This window comes from Triturus cristatus, chromosome 12, assembly GCF_964204655.1.
Source record: "Triturus cristatus chromosome 12, aTriCri1.1, whole genome shotgun sequence".
Classification (NCBI taxonomy): domain Eukaryota; kingdom Metazoa; phylum Chordata; class Amphibia; order Caudata; family Salamandridae; genus Triturus; species Triturus cristatus.
Genome location: NC_140595.1, coordinates 280845054 through 280863875, shown reverse-complemented (window position 1 = coordinate 280863875; position 18822 = coordinate 280845054). Strand labels below are relative to the sequence as shown.

Below are 18822 nucleotides of genomic sequence, written 5' to 3'. Positions count from 1 at the left end.
TGCATATAGTTCAAAACATGCCACATCAGGCACTTTAGGTTCTCAAATCCTTTGTGTGTAGACCATGCCGATGTCTCCAAGGAAAAAAGCAATATTCTTGTGCCTTAAAATGTCTTATTGGTTGTACTACATCGAAGTGTATTTAGTAGTTGCTAAAATAATGTCAGACTGTCAACTTTGAAGATTATCTTGGCGGACTTTTTAAAACAGTATGCTCTAGGCTCTGCGGCATGTTGTTTAGGAGAGTTCAGCAAAACAAACTTTGGAAGCATTTGGGAAATGAACTATGAAACAGAAAAACACCAGTGAGCTAATATTTTCAGCTGCATCCAGCCTTGCATGACTCTCACTATTTTGTTGTCAGAACTACAATAAGAAAATGAGAACCGAGAAATAAAAGGGGAATCTCTCTTCCTAAATGTGGCATGCTCTATGTTAGTTTCATGATGCAACTTGGTTTCCTTGGTGCTGCATTGTGAAACACTTAGACACATTCTGTTCTTGATAGGGGGTGTGGGTTCCGCACTTTAAGCTGATGTTAGCATGTTGACCCGGCTGTTACTGTTATCTGATGCTCGATAAAATAAATATCTCTAGCTGAACCCGTCTTCTTTCAGCAGATCTTTATATTTTTTGCCAAAGTCCATGGTCAATTTGCATAGATCCATGCTTTGTTGCTGGAGTGTTTTGCACACAGATGAATGCGTTCTATGGATAACCTGATCCTATCATGGGAGTCAGCCTCATTAAGCTTGTCCAGTTGCTTTGACCAGTAGTTTGGAGTTACCTTCCCATTAATCCCACCTAATCATTTCACAAATACTGAGAAGATGGCTGGTAATGCAATAGTTCCTTACATGGCTTCCCGTTCAGCATTTAACTACACCCGCTAAGTACAAAAGGGGATCCATCGCTTTGGAGTTCTGTTTCACTGATGCCACAGATGAGGAAGCAAAATGTTGGATCCCAAGGGACCAGCATGACTCACCTATGCCGGAGGAGTGGTTGGCTCTGACAGATTGCAGGCCCACTGTTATCTGTGTCCTGCAGCATCCACAAGGTGAGTCTGTGGATACAGTCAGGCACTGAGAAGAAAAAGACACCGGCATCCTCACTGTGAAGGCACATGGTTAATGAATGTCATTTTTATTTGAAGAAAATGAAAAGACCTTCCATAAAGCTTCTCAACTCAACTAATGAAAAGAAAGACCTAGGAATAAGATTTTGAAGGGAAAGATCAAATCAAGACTGTTGTGATGTAGCTTTACCTGGTGGCGATGTCATCATCCTCACCTCCCCAGCCCCAGTACTCGTTTGGAAAGCCATTCATTTTCATGTACATATCCGGCGAGAGCGCAGATACGCCACCAAAGTACTGAGGATATGGAAGGCTGTGAAAAACAAAAGGCGGCATTAAGTATATTTGGGAAGGAAGAAAATGTTCATGATTCAGCAATGTAAGTAGAAGATAACCAGACATAAACACGTGTACGACTGTCCACATCAATGCAGTCCTATTCTCAAAAGAGATTCAGTCACTCACTCACTATCCTCAGTTGACACCAAACCTCCCTGATATGGTGCAGTCAGTCCCAGCCTCAGCAATGTTATCCATTTAAGGTAAGCTCAAACTGCATCAACATCAGCGACAAATGCTTGAATGGAATCTCGTTTAGCCATTACACCACTGGCTCACAAAGCTCGACCGAAGCTCACACTTAGGATTAGTTACAAACATATTAATATACATATGTTTGCTACCCACTCATTCAGTGCCGAGCCCAAAAGATTTTAGGAAAAAGGACAATGCACAAACCTAACTAGCCTGAAATTAAGGGTTTGAACATCCACACACAGTTAAGTCTACTTTCTTATCTAATATGTTCTCGGAGGTAAAACCCATATTTCACCTGCAAGTCTTCTCCTGTTTAAGGAAGAGCCTTAGCATGTCCAGATGGCATCTGCCAACCACACTAGTCACCAAAAACACACCTCATGGAGGTTCTGTGATGAACATTTACAATGCCTACCAATGCTATATAAGAGGTTCTCTGCATTCCACTCAGGACTTCTGTACTCACGAGGTCACACATTCACAGTTTGTGAATGCTCAGATTTGAAATTCTTAAAAGAAGGTTACACAATGGCCATGTTCATCCTCCTGGATCACCATTGACTACAATCACTGCTGAGGACCCCGCGCAGGATACAAGCTTAATGCTAAGCAGAGAGCAGCTGCTAATGATGGACTGTAGTAAAAATATAATCGCCAAGTCCTCAAACAAATTTCTTGTAGGAGACACCAATGAAAACTGATTTTGATTCTGACATTCTGTTCTGTATACAAGCAGGGTCTTAATCACCAGAATACCTATGGGTTGAATGTGCCACAAAGGTGTGATGGTGACAACGAGCATAGGTGAACACTTAGTACAAAAACAAAGGTGAACATTCAGTCCTTACCATCACTCAATGTGATAATGGGTACCAAGGAACGAAAGAGGGGTTTACCAATTGCCACCAAGAGAATCTGATCAGTGGTGATTAAATAGTTAAAGTTTGCTACAATATTACTATATTTCAAGATTGTTAGTCCAACCGAGCTCCTAAAAAACCTGCAGGAAAGGGCAGTTCTTTCTTAAATATATCTAAATTATCATTCATTCTAATTTGTTTATTATTTATCAAATCTAGAGAGCCCTTCTGTTGTCACATTAGTTGAAGTAATATGAGAAGGGATGGTAAGTGATAGAAACACAGATTAAGTTGCCTATAACTTTTAGTGACATGGCCACACTCTCCTTTTAGGGCTTTACGTTTCTTATTGAAAAGTCGTTTTGTTAATTAGCAATTCTTAGTAAGGAATGCTTCATTCCCAGGTTGTCCCATATCTTGAACTGCGCAATACTCTTTCTATCAAATGTCCTTGCCAGGGCAGGACTCGACACTAAAATAAGCCCCAGTAAACCTTTCAATACCAGGCCCATAATTCCCCAAGTGAAAGCAGAGAGCAAGACCCACCATATCAAGGAGTGTTTAAAAACATGGAGGCAAAAAGCTATAGGTTATCCAAGTAGATCGGGAAGCGAAACATCTGACATATTCCAAGGCTTAAAGGGCTGGCAATAACAGAACCAGGAGAATTATGTCTTTGTAGGATTAAAGTGTGTATGTGCCTTGAGGTATCCGAGAGGTGCTGCTGCTTTTGGGACTGGACCAGCCAAGCATGCATCAGCCCATGAAAGCAGACCTGAAAGCAGGAGACGGTCCTACAGACGTTTTGGGTGTGGGGTCTTGTCCCAAGTACCCGGTATTGCTTGCCTAGCCCACGTCATTTAGGTTGAGTGGTAGTACACAGACACTTTTTTAGGTCAAAGCGTACCGGACAGAAAAGCTGTCTGGTTGCAAAGACATATTGGGGACATTCTGAAAGCTTCCCTGAGAAAACATTCTGCCCTCCGCTTACCATTGGCTTTGAATTTTGTAACTCACATTTGCTTGCTTTCTATTTGCTGGCTTTATTTGTTTTAGGCTGTGCAGTTTGAGTCTGTCCCTCCTGTGGAGCATAAGCTGTTTAACACCTCTCTGTCTCCTTGCATTCCTCCATGAACGTCTATCCAGGCTTTACTCTTAGACACATGGAGATTCATAATTTCTCATAATCCAACGTAGAGATTTAAGTCCCAATGCATTTTGGGCATGAAATGCCCTTTGTTAGGGGTAACTGTATTGGGAAAACCAACACGGGAGCCACGTGTTACCATCTTAACTTAAAAAAATTATGTATCTATATGTCATCATACTACTATATTGTGATACTTCAAACTAATCTGAATACGCCGTGCTGTGATTAATATACCCATTCTGCTGATCATGCTCCCCATAAAAAGCATTTGACTCGACTCAAAGAACATGTCCATGTATACAACCCGTGCTCAAAAACTGTGTCATGTGCTTCATGCCCCCTAAATCACCCAACTGTAATATAGCCAACCTGCACCTAAAATGTGTTGTGCATCTCAACTCCATGCAAAACAAAAAATCTCCGAATACAATGAAATAAACCCATTTCTAAAACCGTACCTCCACTTAGTGCTCATACGTACTTGAGTGCTACCTCCTCCGTTAACAACCACCCACTTAAAATTGATTTAACCCCCTGAACAAAACGTACCTCCACTAGGTGCATGCAACACCCACTCCAAACCATCTGTGCGTGCTCAAATCCAACCACCCAGTGAAACTAACTTTTTTGTAAGTTGTGTCACATGATAGTTTCATACCACGTGATATAGATAAATCATTTTTTTAAAGTTAAGATGGTAACACGTGGCTCTCATGTTGGTTTTCCCAATACACTTACCCCTGATAAAGGGCATTACATGCCCGAAATGCATTGGGACTTAAATCTCTACACTGGAATATGAGGAATTAAGAATCTCCATGTGTCCAAGAGTAAAGCCTAGATAGGCGCTCGTTTAATTTTGGAAAGTTTGGTGATATAAACCGGATTAAGAAATGGATTAAGATGGGTTACTTGAAATAAAATAGTGTTAAAATGGATGAAAATGTTTGAAAGTCATTGGATTGCCTAAATGTTGTGCATCCTGAGGAACCCGAAGAGTGTCCAGTATTCCTAATTAACTTGCGCGCATGGACGGAGTGCAATTCAGGGTAGCAAGCGTTCATCATAGCCTCGAGCATGAAAAACTGTGAAGGTCACCACATTTTAGTGTGCATTCTACCAACTTTTGAATTGGAATGCTTGGGAGATGACATATGCATCCCATTCAGATTCAGATCACATGACTTAGTTTGCCTTTGAGAAAGCCTGTCAATGACAGCTCTGACCTAGTTTGCTGACCACCAGACCTTTTTAACATGCTCCTAGGGTCTGACTAGAGATGCCTGAAACAGAATTCTGGACCACAAGAACAAATAAGTCGCAGGGGGCCCATGGGGTACTAACTGAACATAATGCTGCCGGGTGCCACTTCCCTCCAACACAAACCAAAGTGGGAGACGTTATGTGAGAACCTTAAGCCGATTTACGAAGACAATGCAGTAGTGATCATTATTGAGGAAAGATGGTCTACATTTAGCAAAAGGAAACTGTCACAAAAGATATGTTGAGCCACAAATGGAACAAAAAGGAGAGAGTCCAGGAAACCTTCCTGATTCTGATCACTTTCTAGCATTAAGAATTTTTATTGGAATTTCTCTGAAGAGTGTCAGCTACTCTAAAATGCCAGACTTCTGCTTTGCATTTACTTCATGAGTCCATCCTGTGCGACAGTTTGTAAATTAAATTAAATTGCATTCATCCATAACTGTTGTCTTTACGTCTAAAGGGCTGCATCGGAGAGAAAAGCACAGATTGTTAGGAGTCAATAAATATTTCAATTTACAAAAGTTACTCTAGTAGACACCAATAAAATCTGAAATATTGCAATGGCCAGCTTTAGGAACAAAAACTTTCCCACACCCCTCGAACTTTGCATAAATGGAGCATCTCCTGTAGGAGAAAAAGTTGTAATTTTGCAATTTTTTGTGAAAGAGATGAACAAAAGAGTATAGTTTAAGCCACTGTAGTTATCAAGAAAGACCAAAACAGTGAAATCCGAAAAACATTCTGGAGCTTATTTACAAGTCCCCTGCGACACTTTTGCGCCACTGTTGAGTCACTTTTTGTGAGGCGGCGTAAACAATGCGCCAGGTTGCACCCCATTTACAAAGTGCGTCACCTTGTAACCCCCGCCTACATCAGGTATAATGTATGCAGGGTGGCCGTTCCCATGCCAGAAAGTCTCGTAGAAGTGACGCAAAGAAATCTACAAGATTTCACTGCACCACTTCTAGGACGCCACTGCGTCAAAACCTTACGCCTGGTTGGAGCAGGCGTAAGGAGTGACGCAGTGCAATAAGAATAGGCCTCCCCCACGCAGTAATGGTTGGGTTTGGAATTTCTGACTCATCTGTCAATCCTTGCACCATGGTGCGCCATATTCTAAATACGGCATATCCATGGTGGCGCAAGGGTTTGTCTCGCAGTCACAAGGAAACGAACAGTTTCTTGTAAATAAGCCCCTCAGTGATGGGGTTTCAGAAGAGAGTGTCAGTTGACATTGGAAGGAAGGTAGGTGTAAAGACACGGAATAAAACCAGGAAAGCTCAGAAGAGCGGGGTGGGGTTTGGCTCCATGTGGGCTGAGCATCCTCACCTGTAGCCGAACTTGTTCATGGCTATAGAAGCATGCTTGGGGCTCCAGGGGTCACAGATGTAGAGATTGTGGTCATTCTCTGGGATCAGGTCCACATCGTGTAGGAAAAGGCAGTCCCAATCCTCGTCCTTCATCGCCTCCCTCACCCCCACATTTAGGAGCTTTGCGCGGTTGAAGGTGCCGTTCCCTGCCTGCGAAGACACCCCATAAAGTGCAAAAAGTTAAACTATTCAGGACAAACTTCAAGCACCGCACTCGTCTTATATAGAGCTAATAATGTAGAACTGTAGGGACAGACTGAAACACTTGATCACACGAGAGTGATCATTCAAGAAATATCCCCCCAAAACTATGATAATTAAAACAGGTGACAAGAAAGCATCTCCTGAAATATGCGGCAGGAAAGAAACAATCTCCCTCCCATCATTTCCACATCAACTTGTACCGTTTATAAAAGGGTTTTCACCACACAACCAAGGACCACCAGCTGGTGTAGAGTCGCACATTTTCACATATAACTCCCACAATGTGACCTCAGTTAAGGATGTTGCTCTGAGCAGCCATTTTGTGATACTGAAGCAAAAAGGGGCTGCTTGCCATTGAAAAAGTTCAGAACTACACAACCGCTGCCAGTGCTTTGGTTCAAGGGTAAAAACTGTTTATAAAGAGCCTTAAGGGCGTGGAAAGTGAAATGTCATAGGGACGGTGTCTGTGCTGCAGGAACGAACACGAGTTAGGTTACAGCATCTTCATCACAGTATTTCACAAAATAAGTATAGTCATCAAAACCTTTGACCTTCTATTTCAAATTGGGAAGCCAACTGATCTCTTGCATTGTCATCAGGTTAGTCAGAAGAGATGGTTTTAGACATGTTTATATTCATCTCAAATAAGAATTCGAGAGGCGATATTAGGTTATTTTATTAGCTATTTTTCCTTGTCAAATAATAATTATTTGCATAGTATTATTCCTTACTCTTCAGTGATGTAGTTTTTTGGTTCATATTACTGCAAGACTGGATGAAGTACGGGTTATACAAGCACGCCTGAATGCTGAAATACAGAATGATGTATAACGTACCCTTAAAAAGAAATCTAGAAAATGGAAAAAAATATCACAGGTACAGAAGAAGTCATAGATGTGTCACATGGCACCTTTGAGGTGGTTACAGCTGCATCAAACCTTCTTAAGTGGATGCCACAGGTCGAGCCTGAGTTAGTGCGCATGCACTGCTCGGCAAGCCATGCAGTATTCCGTCTGAGTGGTTTGGCCACGCCCGCAACTTTTGATTGGTTCCTTTTCGTGCCTTTCGAAGTGCCTTTCTTTTGTATGGTCGATTGGTGTCATTTGTCCCTCCTTTGGGCATGTTTCTCACACCTACGGCGACTGGCCCTGTTACATGGGTCAGTTTGCTTCAGGTAATGTCCTACTTGTGGCGCACTCTTTTTAGGTCTCGGCTGGCGTAGGCTGCGCAGACATGCGCAGTCTCGCTGGCGAGATTTAGTGTTAGCAGGGTATTTTCAGTAAGGGGCTTTAAGCCATGCCCCTCCGTTCCATTGGCTGGCGTCACTGTTTATGCTAAACTTGTGGCGCACTCTTTTTAGGTCTCGGCTGGCGTAGGCTGCGCAGACATGCGCAGTCTCGCTGGCGTGATTTAGTGTTAGCAGGGTATTTTCAGTAAGGGGCTTTAAGCCACGCCCCTCTGTTCTATTGGCTGGCGTCACGGTTTATGCTAAACGGTGGACAGCCATTGGAACAGAGGTGTCTATGACGTTTTTGCTTTGCTTTTCGAGCCATCCCATTTGGACAGACTCGTTTGCTTTACTTTTACCGTAAAAGCATTTGTTCTAGTTTTGTTGCGATGTTGATGGCCGCCATTCCGTGGAAACTACCCCATTGATGCCGAGAAGAACGTTTCCTTCATGGTGAGGGGGGCGGAACCAAAGCCTTGCCGAAAGGGGCTAACTTACACGTGAATATTTACATCAACCGAGAAAACAGCCACTAAATTCGGACATTTACCATTTACGTATATGAAATTACATGACAACACATTTTAATTCCGTGGAAACTACCCCATTGATGCCGAGAAGAACGTTTCCTTCATGGTGAGGGGCGCGGAACCAAAAGCCTTGCCGAAAGGGGCTAACTTACACGTGAATATTTACATCAACCGAGAAAACAGCCACTAAATCCGGACATTTACCATTTACGTATATGAAATTACACGACAACACATTTTAATTGTATTTTAAAGTTACGAGTCTAATCCCTACAAATAATTATTGAATAATGAAGCAACTTTTTACATAATTCGTTATGAGGGCATTACGGCATTGTCAAAATTTGATTTTTAAATAGGTACCTATAGTTTCCAGATTCATAATGGAGCTCTCGTTCTGCACTGAGAACAAATGGAACTCTAAAATGGCCGTATAGTGTCTAATGTTTTATGGAAAGGCGTATTAGCTTGTCCCTCCTTTAATTTTAGCTTCTACCGTGGGAGCGCGGTGACGTTACGTGCTGGCGTTTGGCGGGCGGCCATCTTTCTCCTCCTCTGTGTCTCGCTGGCTGTGTCTTTCGGGCGGCGGTTGTTGCTGCAGAGCCCGGGCCTTGTGCAGTGGAGCGGGGGACCGCTGTACAGTAAGACCAGCAGGGAAGGTGAGGCATGTTTAGGGGTACATTGTTGGGGAGACTAGAGTTAGATTAGGGGGTTGGGGGAAGAAATTGGCGAACAAGGAAGGAGGCCCTTGAACCCTCTGTGTCTTTTAATCAATGCCCATCTCTTTCGTGTCGCTTGTCATCTACTTCACGCTACCTATCCCAGCACTCACTATCCTTTCACTGTGGAGCGCCTGTTTATCTTTGCCTGTCACCCGTTTGCCATCATTTCCACTCACCTTCACGTCTTCGAAAGATGCAGGTATGTGATTTAGAAGAAACCGGAAAGGTTCTTACACGCTAATAGCCATCTTCTCGCTGCCGATTACCCCCCCCTTTTGGTCACCGTTTCAATTAAGACATTATCTGCCAATCTCTGAAAGTGATAAGCATGTGACTGAAAGGTGTCAGTGTGTGTGACTGTTGAGCATCTTTGGCAGGTGCTATCCTTTACGTTTTGGTTCAAATTAGAAGCTGCATTCACGTTCAGTGATGATCAATGACGAAAATTTGACTCTCCTGCATATGTAAATACAACTCCGTGGCATCCAGCTGCTGATAAAGCCAGAATAAAATGCTACGGTCTGGGGAACAGACTTTAAAAATATCCTAAAACAAATAATTGGTTCTCTCTCAACCTTGGATGATAACGGCTTATTTGGGAAAAGGGGGCACAACGGCCCGTTGTGTCTACCTATAGCAGCCTATAACTTCTTCCCTACCCTGACTGAGTGCTTGATTGTGCGATGTCATAATAGACTAGAGACCAAGCCTTCACGGCCTATCAGAATGTTTGAGTATGTGGCGTCACAATGGGATTTTCCTGCGTCTTCACTATCCAGTCTGGGCACATTTGACGTCACAGTGAAACGCCCCAGTAAGAATGTTTGATTGTGCGATGTCATAATAGCTAAGAAGATCTAAAAGCCTTTCTGTCCTATTATGTTTGACTATGTGACGTCACAACTTGATCTCCTGCGTTTTAAGTATACCGTCTGAGTGTTTGTGACGCCACAGTGAAACGCTCCTCTGCTTTCACTATCCTGACTGTGTTCACGTGATGTCACACTGAACGCCAATCCTCCCCCTCTCCGTCTTCCCTATCCTGAGTGAGTGCTCGATTTTGCGATGTCATAATAGACTGGAGACCAAGCCTTCACGGCCAATCACAATGCTTGATACTGTGACATCACAATAAATGGGTTGCCCTCCTGCCTTCACTGACCTAATACAGCGATTAATTGTGTAATGTCGGCAGCATCACTGTAGGTGTCATCAGTTGCAGAGAGTCCTTCTAGCTGCCTCATTCCCTGTGAGGTTCCTCTGACATGGAATCTGTAATAAATGTTTCAAATGTGCTCGTTTTCCTGTTGGTCCTAGAAAGAATTCAGTGTGTTGTGAAGCTTCTTTGTGGCGCTGCGCACTTTCAAATTTTCAGAGTCACACCGGACCCTCTATCACACGCCTCTGCACAAGGTGAAGGTCTCAAGTGCTAATGAAACAAGCATTTGCAATGCAATAGGTCTCGCCTTTGCGAGAGTTTGAGCTATTGGCATTGTAAATGACAATGCCTTTTATTTATGTGTTTTGAAAACCTGAAAGCGGTGTGTAAACACACACTTTGTACTTATAGTCGTTGCATACAAGGCTGGCAGTAACTGCGCCTCTTTTACTGCCAGCTATTCGTAGAAACTGCGTGTTTACGGACCGCTTACAGGTTTTCAAAACACATAAATAAAAGGCATGGTCATTTACAATGCCAATAGCTCAAACTCTCGCAAAGGCGAGACCTATTGCATTGCAAATGCTTGTTTAACTTTTGTTTATGCTCAGAACACTAGCGCTCGTTTTTTGAGTCGGCACAGAAGCCAAAATTCCTTGCTTGTTTATCATTATTGTTTCGGAAACAAACAATGTGCTTGTTTAACATGGGAGGGGCGGTGTTCGGCACTGGCGTAACGAAACTCCAGGGGGCCTCCCTGCAAGACATATGGAGGGGCCCCCTCTGGGCTCAATCAGGAGCTCTGCAGCCCGAGTGCTGTGCTGAGGGGGCCCCCTGGAGCTTGTGGCCCCCCGCACTGCGGGGGCTGCGGGGGCCTGTGTTACACCCCTGGTTGTTCGGTAGACGGTAGGTATGCCTCCGTCAACATTATAACTGCAGCACAGCGGCTGATTCCACCACGCATGGCTGTAGAGCAAGGACGTGCAAGAACAATTGCAGCCATAAGACCTGCTGCAAGTGAGTATAAATGTTACAGCCATAAAACCTGCTGCGAGTATAAACGTTACATGCGCTCGTGTCCTCGTTCCGAGTGTTAGGGTAAGCTGTGGAATGCACCCTTTGCTTTATGGGCCTCGTGTCGCGCTGGGCAAACTCCCTACTGAATGCTGGTTTGTGTATACATATATACTCTGTGCAAGCTGCTCCTGCATGCAATGTGGACAGCCTGGGGCAGAGGCATATAACAGCCCGTCCTGTTGCTTTTTAGGTCTCGCCTGAGCCAGCGCTTTAGCGCTGCTCTCGCGAGAGCTTTTGTAAACGGGGGATTGGAAAGTGCAAACTAATGCTTTCAGACCGCCAACTACAGTGCATGTGCGCCGAGCGCGCACACCATCTGGCAGCCTGCGTGATCATTTCGCGGCCGCTTTGATGTTCTCAGTGAGCCGTGCGGCCACTGAGAACATCAAAGCGGCCGCGAAAGTGCACACCATTTGCCACCCCCTCCCTTATCCCACTTCCTGCTTGCGTTTTTATTATTACTTCTCATTTGGGAATGAAGCAATGCTTCCTTCTTATGGAAAAGCATTGCTCTCACACGCCCTCATTGGGACTGATGCTTTGCCTTTACTTCTTTAGTCTTAGGAATCCCAAAATGTTTTTTTGTACTTTCCTATTCCAATTTAGGCATCAGACGTTCTAGCCACCCGAGTTAGTTGACCTACATAGACGGCACAGGATACCTTGCATGACAAATTAAGACTTTAGCCTCCAGGTCCCGCAATATGCTTGTTTTGCGCCATTCATACATATATTTCATTAGGTCACTGTGTGAAATTACTCCACGTTTGCGGCAAAATAATAGCACGGGTATGACGCCTATGACCAGAACACGAACAGACATTTTTTCCTGGTACTTTTTTTTTTCCAATCGATTTTTGAAGCACTAAATTGCTCACGCTTTCAAAATAGATGCCAGGAAGCGTTAAATATCGGAGTCGCATTTCGCGTGAGTGTGTGTAACTCCTTGGATGTTTTATCACAAGCATTTCGCACACCTCTAAAAAAAAACAAATACTTTGAATTAACCCCTTCAGTGCCCATGACGAGCTGGACTCGTCATGGGCTGCGGTGGCGCTGTGCCCATGACGAGTCCAGCTCGTCATGAACTCCGCCCGCTAATGGAAGGCGCGGCACTGGGCGGGGAAAGGGGCGGGCATGCAAGGGGTTAAAGAGGAAAATGATATAAATGCTGTATGGTTAACGTCGGTTGAAACGTTTCAAATATTGTCTGTTTGTGATGTTTACGAATCGCTTAACGTTTTTTTTTCTATTTCCTAATGTTTTCCTCTTTTTTCTATTCCCAGCTGCAGCCTTTTTTTTTTTTTTTTTTTTTTACACCAAAAGGTGCCCCAGGGATATAATTGCTGTTTTGTTGTGTGTCTGTGTTGTCTCTTTGTTGATGCCCTACAGAACCGCCCTGACACGGGAGACTTCTGTGACAGAACAGACAACAGGCGCCATTCGCATGTGTTACAAATACAGTAAACACTGGCGCCAGGACAGAAACTATACCAGACATCCTTACGAATTCAAGTTGCTACACCGGTTCCTGTTCAGCTTTTAAACACATATTAGAGTCGCAGATTGGAGTGTTTTGCTAAAGAAATACATGCAGAGAACAATTTAGGGACTTTAAAACACGCACTAAGAACTTTGTAGTAACTTTGTCTTGGGACACTCCAGACAGTCCTCGTGTTTTACGTTTACATGCTCCATGCTCTATCCTCCAGCTCTATTTATTTGATGCCGTTTTATCAAGCATGAACACTACCTGGGGATATTATTAGAGGGCTTTATATGAACAACATTTACTTTACACAGGACGGAGCTTTTTTATGAGTGACAGGGAGAATCAGTGAGTTAATGAAGATCACATGATGGACAAACTGCTGCCACTGGCCACGGCAGTCCAACACTCATACAGAGTGCTTCCACATTGGATGTAAATTCGGGAGCTGGGTTAAGGGAAGCAATTTTCGCTCACACACAGAGCATTATTATGCACATCAGCAGGCATTGAAAGCGCAGGAAAATGTTGAGTTCCTTAGAAATTAATAAGGTTACATGGTGTCATCCAAAACGCCACCTTTCTTAGAGGGCCTGCTCTAATGGGAGTCAAGCAAGGCCTGCTTTTGTCTGTACGAAACTTGCCACTCTGACAATTATACATAAATGACTACAACTTTTTAAAAAACTGCAGTACTGAAATAATCATTTGCAATGCAATAGTTCTCGCTTTTGCTAAATTTTAAGATATTGCCATTGTTCATGACAATGCTTTTTTAATCTATTTTATAAAACAAACACAAAGTCATGCCATTTTCATTTACAATGCCAATAGCTAGTATTGCATTATTAATAGCAATGCCAACTGCTCACACTTTCCTAATGCGAGACCTAATGCATTGCAAATGCTTGTTTTTTCATGCCTCATGAAAGTGTTACTTCAGCGGTTCAACAGATCACGCAACCACCAGGCCCAGCTCCCTAGATAAAATCCATCTTTTCCGCCTCACTTTGAGGGTTAATTTTGAAAGGACTTGGTTTGCTCCCCTTTGTTGAAGCGTTTCATAGGCAAGAGATAGAGTGGTGTTTAAACACGTTTTCTTTTCTTCTGCAAATTGCAGCGATTTTAGTGCAGCCGACGTCGGACAATGTGCTGCTGGACTGGTGCTAGGAGGGCACAGAGCAGGACATTCCAGGGCACGCCAGATGACCAAGGGGGCTGGTGTGGAGCACTTAATGAAGAACATGGGTGATCGGAGCGAGTGCACGGTCATCCCTCATGGTGCGCCGACCTGTACCTCTGAGCAGAAGCCTGGCTGTGGACTCATACCAGGCACTCTAGTTCGCCATAGTAGCAGGCAGATTGAGCTCTCATGAGGGGTTACAGTTGGCCTCAAATAAAGCAGGGCTCCACCTCCTTGTGTTGAAGTGAAGTGAGCATCTGGCAATGAAAATGTCACGTACTTGTGTGTTTCCTCTTGAATGTCAACCCCACTACCTTCTCTCGCTACTGGTAACGAGAACGCAAACAAAAACTAAATTGGATGAGCTACTCCCATGTGGGCAGGGGGAAACATGACAGCTCTGTATACCCATGCCATATTCCAACTCAACCAGAGGACTACAACCAATTGGACTTGAAAATTCAGTTGTGTTTGTGAATGTCTGGCAAAGTCCTTAAAATCTGTCAATGTATTGAAGAGGCTAGTGAGTGCAAGCTCATGGGCCTGGGGTAGAGAATAAATACATGTAGATTTTCTGGGTGTAGGAAGAATACCAGTTGAGTAGTTGCATTAGTTCTTGACAGTAAATCCGGTTCTACATTTACTTTCCTAGCATTGTTAGCAATGTCTCTGCCCCAAAGTCCTTTTCTTTTGCCTCACTATATTGTCCACAACCTTTAGTTCTTACTTTCTCCAACACCCAATGCAGCGTGAAAAAAGTCAAATTATTCAAGAGACATATTTCAAGCACCTCATTAGCCTTACATGGAGTGACGAAAGAAGAACTGTAACCACGGATGTAAACATCCAGTGATGTCAAAGTGAGGGTTATCGTTCAAGGGACATTCAATGTTATTAGTCGCCGGGGAGCTACTCACGAGATGTCATAACGCTGAACTCTCTTCCTTCCACGGGGTTAGTTCCTATATCAGCAACGCACGATGCATTAGCCCTGTCCTTTGGTACTATGGTGCTTTACAGCAGGTGAGAGTTTCTTGGGAATGGAAAAACCTAAATTAAACGGGCAGCAATACTCATCTTTATGCAAAAAATAAACCTAGAAGATGGAACTGATATTTACTAAGAGTGTAGACAATTAATGATCAAAATATTATAATAGTGCCTAAAACGTCTTATAGCAAGAAAACATTTCAGTGTGCCTAGTAGATAATAGGGATTTTCTCTAAAAGCCCAATGAAGCACGCATAGATCATTATTTAACAAAAGACAAGCCGGTGTTTTACCATCATATGTATGCAAGAGAGAAAACACGATCATGACGAAAACACACACCCAAACTACCCGCATACGCCATCTTCTGATGGACATTTATGTGGGCTTTTCCTTGTGAAACCAGCGCAGTGGGGGCGATTCCAGGGAGAATTTGCATTCCCTCAAAATTCTGCAAGTGCTTTGATCATGGGATTGCCACATTATATAGCTATATTAGAACTCTCAAAAGGTATAGGAATAATATGTTTTTATGGAAGAAAAAAAATAGACATTTGTACTACTCGAGATATGGCCTTTGTATTCGCAACGCTGTCCTCCAGGATTTACAGTATTTTTATGCACTATTTATTTAAAAACTAATTTCCACCATAAATATTAATGAAATCCTACTTGGGAACAGAGATCATCGGTTAAGTCTTTTGACAAAGGGCTTCAAGGGATAAATGGTGGGTGGAAGTTTATCTAGGCTGTTTTTTATGCTTATCACAATTGGTGATTTGAAATAAACAATTGTTTTTATTCCAGTTCCTAAATCCTTATATTTAATGACCTTTCACTGGAAGAACAACCCTATGTTTTATGCGTTTTATTAGAGGGCTCAAACAAGGTAAACGTAGTGTTAAGAACCAGTCTCAGAGAGATTAAAGATGCTTTATTGCCCCTCAGCCAACATTCCAACCGTCTGATGGAATGCTGGACACAACCAGATGAAAAAGGAGGGGGAAAGGAAAGGGGGAAGAAGAAAAGGGAAAGAGACAAGGGTTTACGGATACGAGACCCAAATACAACACGTAGTCTTTCAATACTTCTGGACTCCAGGTCCACCCACAAGTCTGTAATCTTCCTCTCTCATCTTCGAGATAGCTAATGTCATTATATAGGGCAACATCTGAGCGAGATGGCTGGTAAGGACATTTTAAAGCGTAGCAGCAGTAGGAAGTGTTAGATGGTGTTTTGCGGTGGAGCGGGTAGAAAATAAACACAATATAAAGCGTCTTCAGTAGGAACAGTGCTCCTTCTATGATAACGAATTGAAAATCTACCAATTGCTTAAGAGTCAATGTCCCTGGGAGTCTTCAACAACTTCAAGGGTTGCCAACTTTCGCCTATTTTCACAGTTGCTTTTATAGACTTTCTTCTGTTTCACCAAAAAGGTTAATACCAGCTTCATCATTCTCTCTGCTGCCATGAGATCTGACTGTGATCTTTATCTTTTACATTTTACTGTAGGAAAATTACAAAAAAATCTTTCGACATATATTTTGCTGTACATATCCCAGCTTCTTGCAGCTCATAAGATGGTAGTTTACCGCTGACTATTGTGTTCCTCGAGAACATCCCATACCCGGGGCTTCACCAACTACTTCCAGGCACCGTCACTCACGGGTCAAAGCCATACATCTCTGCATTTGCCATGGCATTCCCCGGAGCATTCAGCGATCACCCCACCCTCAAAGCTGGACCTACATTTAATCTGCTCCTCTGCTTGGACTAGTCCCAAAATTAATTCCCAACCATACACGCACAGAGGTTTGCATCTTGGATGAGCCCATTCTTACCAATATTTTAGTCATTCATTTGTGGTGTCAATGTGTCCCATCAATCATTTCACACCAAGGTTTACTTGTAAGACTCAAACCTACAACTAGAGAGTCAAACCCCAGGCCCTGAACCCACCTATTGACTGAGTGGATGCGCGAGGCTGGTTATGCATCTGATGACTGACCTGATGGATAACGTAGATGCCATACTGGATCTGCTGACGCTGGAGGAAGGGGTGCAGATAGTACAGAAGGTACCGGAGATGAGCTTCCCTGTTCCTATGAGGAATCAGCACAGCGGTACGGTAGCGGGGCTCACAGTTTGGTGGGTGGTACATCCCACCTGCAGTCACCAATGGGTTCTTCGCCTGGATTTGCTTCACAGTTGGGACACTAGTGAATGTCACTGTTATAGGTCCAACTAAGAGGAAGAAAAAACAATAAATTATAACCTACTCTACCACATCCATGACCAACCTCAACACTTTACAACCCATCCCAAGACTACGTGGCAGGCACTATTCGTTAAACAAGTCATGATGGGAAAATGGGAGTGGTCTAAATTAACAGTAATTCAGAGATGTATTAAGGCATTGGCAAAGGTGGGCAATTGCCCAGGGCCACCGCATTCCAAGGGGCCCCCTGATAAAGTAAATGGGACTCTCGAAGTTCCTGCCATTAAATAATTCTAATCATAAAAAACAGCTTTTTTTTCTAAACTGACAGCCAAGCATGCATAACAGAAACTTAGAGTTACATTTACTTAGGGTTTGCACATGTCAAAGAGATGCAAAGCAGCACAAACTCTTGCATGGGTACTTACATTTGAGTGCTAAATTTAAGTGCGCAGGAAAAGTGCCCTTTCCTCAGTGCAAATAGTGCTTTGTGCTGCTCTGCCCCACTTTGCATCAAGGAAGCTTATTTTGGTATAACTTTGCTTGATTATCATAAGCACCCATCATTTTTGATAAAATGCACAATCTACTAACATCCCCAGACCGAGTTTTGCATTAAAAGAACGCTTCCTAGAAGCAGGTGCTAAATGGAGAATTATTTCCACTTCTACACACATTCTACACATGGCATGTGTGCTGTGCAGCACATTTACAATGTGCGGAATGTTTAAGAATCTGTCTAGGCATATGATTTTATACTGGAAGGCTCAGATTCCAGTACAAATCCTACTCTAGATCCCACGCACATATCTGCACCATGATGCACAGGTTAAGCATTGTGCTCGCCAGCCTGTTTGTGCACCAGCACAGAGGTAGCGATCAGCAGCATGTCATTTTTAGGTCTCGCCTGACCCTGCGCATGCCCTGATCTGGCGAGACTTTTTGTGAGGGCTCAAAAAAGTGCTACCATGGCCAGCCTAGAGCTACAGTGCATGTGCACGGGCGCGCCATGCTTAATCGCAATCACTCTCACTTTCGCGGCCGCACGGCCGCTGTGATGTTTGATCGCGATCACTTTCACTTTCGCGGCCGCTTTGATGTTGCTCCTTCCCGGGGTGCACATTCACAAACCAAGTTCTCTTCCGTGCAGGGGCGGCTATGGCAGCGTGTGTTTTTCAGACAAAAAATAGGTTTGCTTTTTGCCAATATTTTCTTCTTAGGGTCTATCCGGCCAGGCATGGTGCCAAGATGCTGGGATCTCTCCCATGCCCTCCATGAGTGAGTTCCCAGGTAACCCTTAAGGCAAGAACATTCCTTGAACAATACTACTGAAGAAACGCATCTTCAGGAGACCTTGCACAATATGGTGAACGCTTCTGTTGTCTCATTTCTTTTGTGGTTATGTTTTTTCTCCCTTTTGGACAATTGAGCTTTCAAGGACTTGGTTCCCTGTTTCTATATGGTTCTTTAGAAAGTAAGCCCTGCTTCGTAGAAAACCCAAACTGCAGAAAAGTATCTGTAAAGAACGTCTCCCCAAGTTAATCTTTCTTGCCAACTCCACTCCTCGCCATAGGTAAGTGTTCTTTCTTAGCACTTGGCGTCCACTAGAAATTTAAGGAGCTCTGTACTGACAGCACATCCTCTTTCAGGTTATGAGTCTCAAAAGGTAAGCCTGCCATTAATTATAATTTAAAAAAACGCTGTTTAGAAAAGGAGCAGTTTTAAATTTGTTTACAGTGTCTGATTAGTAGAATGTTTTCA

At 43.4% G+C, this 18822-nt stretch overlaps 1 protein-coding gene across 2 annotated transcripts in view; it reads right to left on the bottom strand.

Moving 5' to 3' along the window:
* Positions 1–18822, bottom strand: part of B4GALT3 (beta-1,4-galactosyltransferase 3) — a 311808-nt gene that overhangs the window by 29875 nt on the left and 263111 nt on the right. For both annotated transcript variants that reach the window (XM_085639731.1, XM_085639732.1), the window contains exons 3-5: positions 16852–17087; positions 6221–6411; positions 1269–1391 (exon numbers count right to left, since the gene is read on the bottom strand). In XM_085639731.1, coding sequence (XP_085495857.1) covers positions 1269–1391; positions 6221–6411; positions 16852–17087 — 550 coding nt within the window. The remainder of the gene's footprint in view (positions 1–1268; positions 1392–6220; positions 6412–16851; positions 17088–18822) is intronic.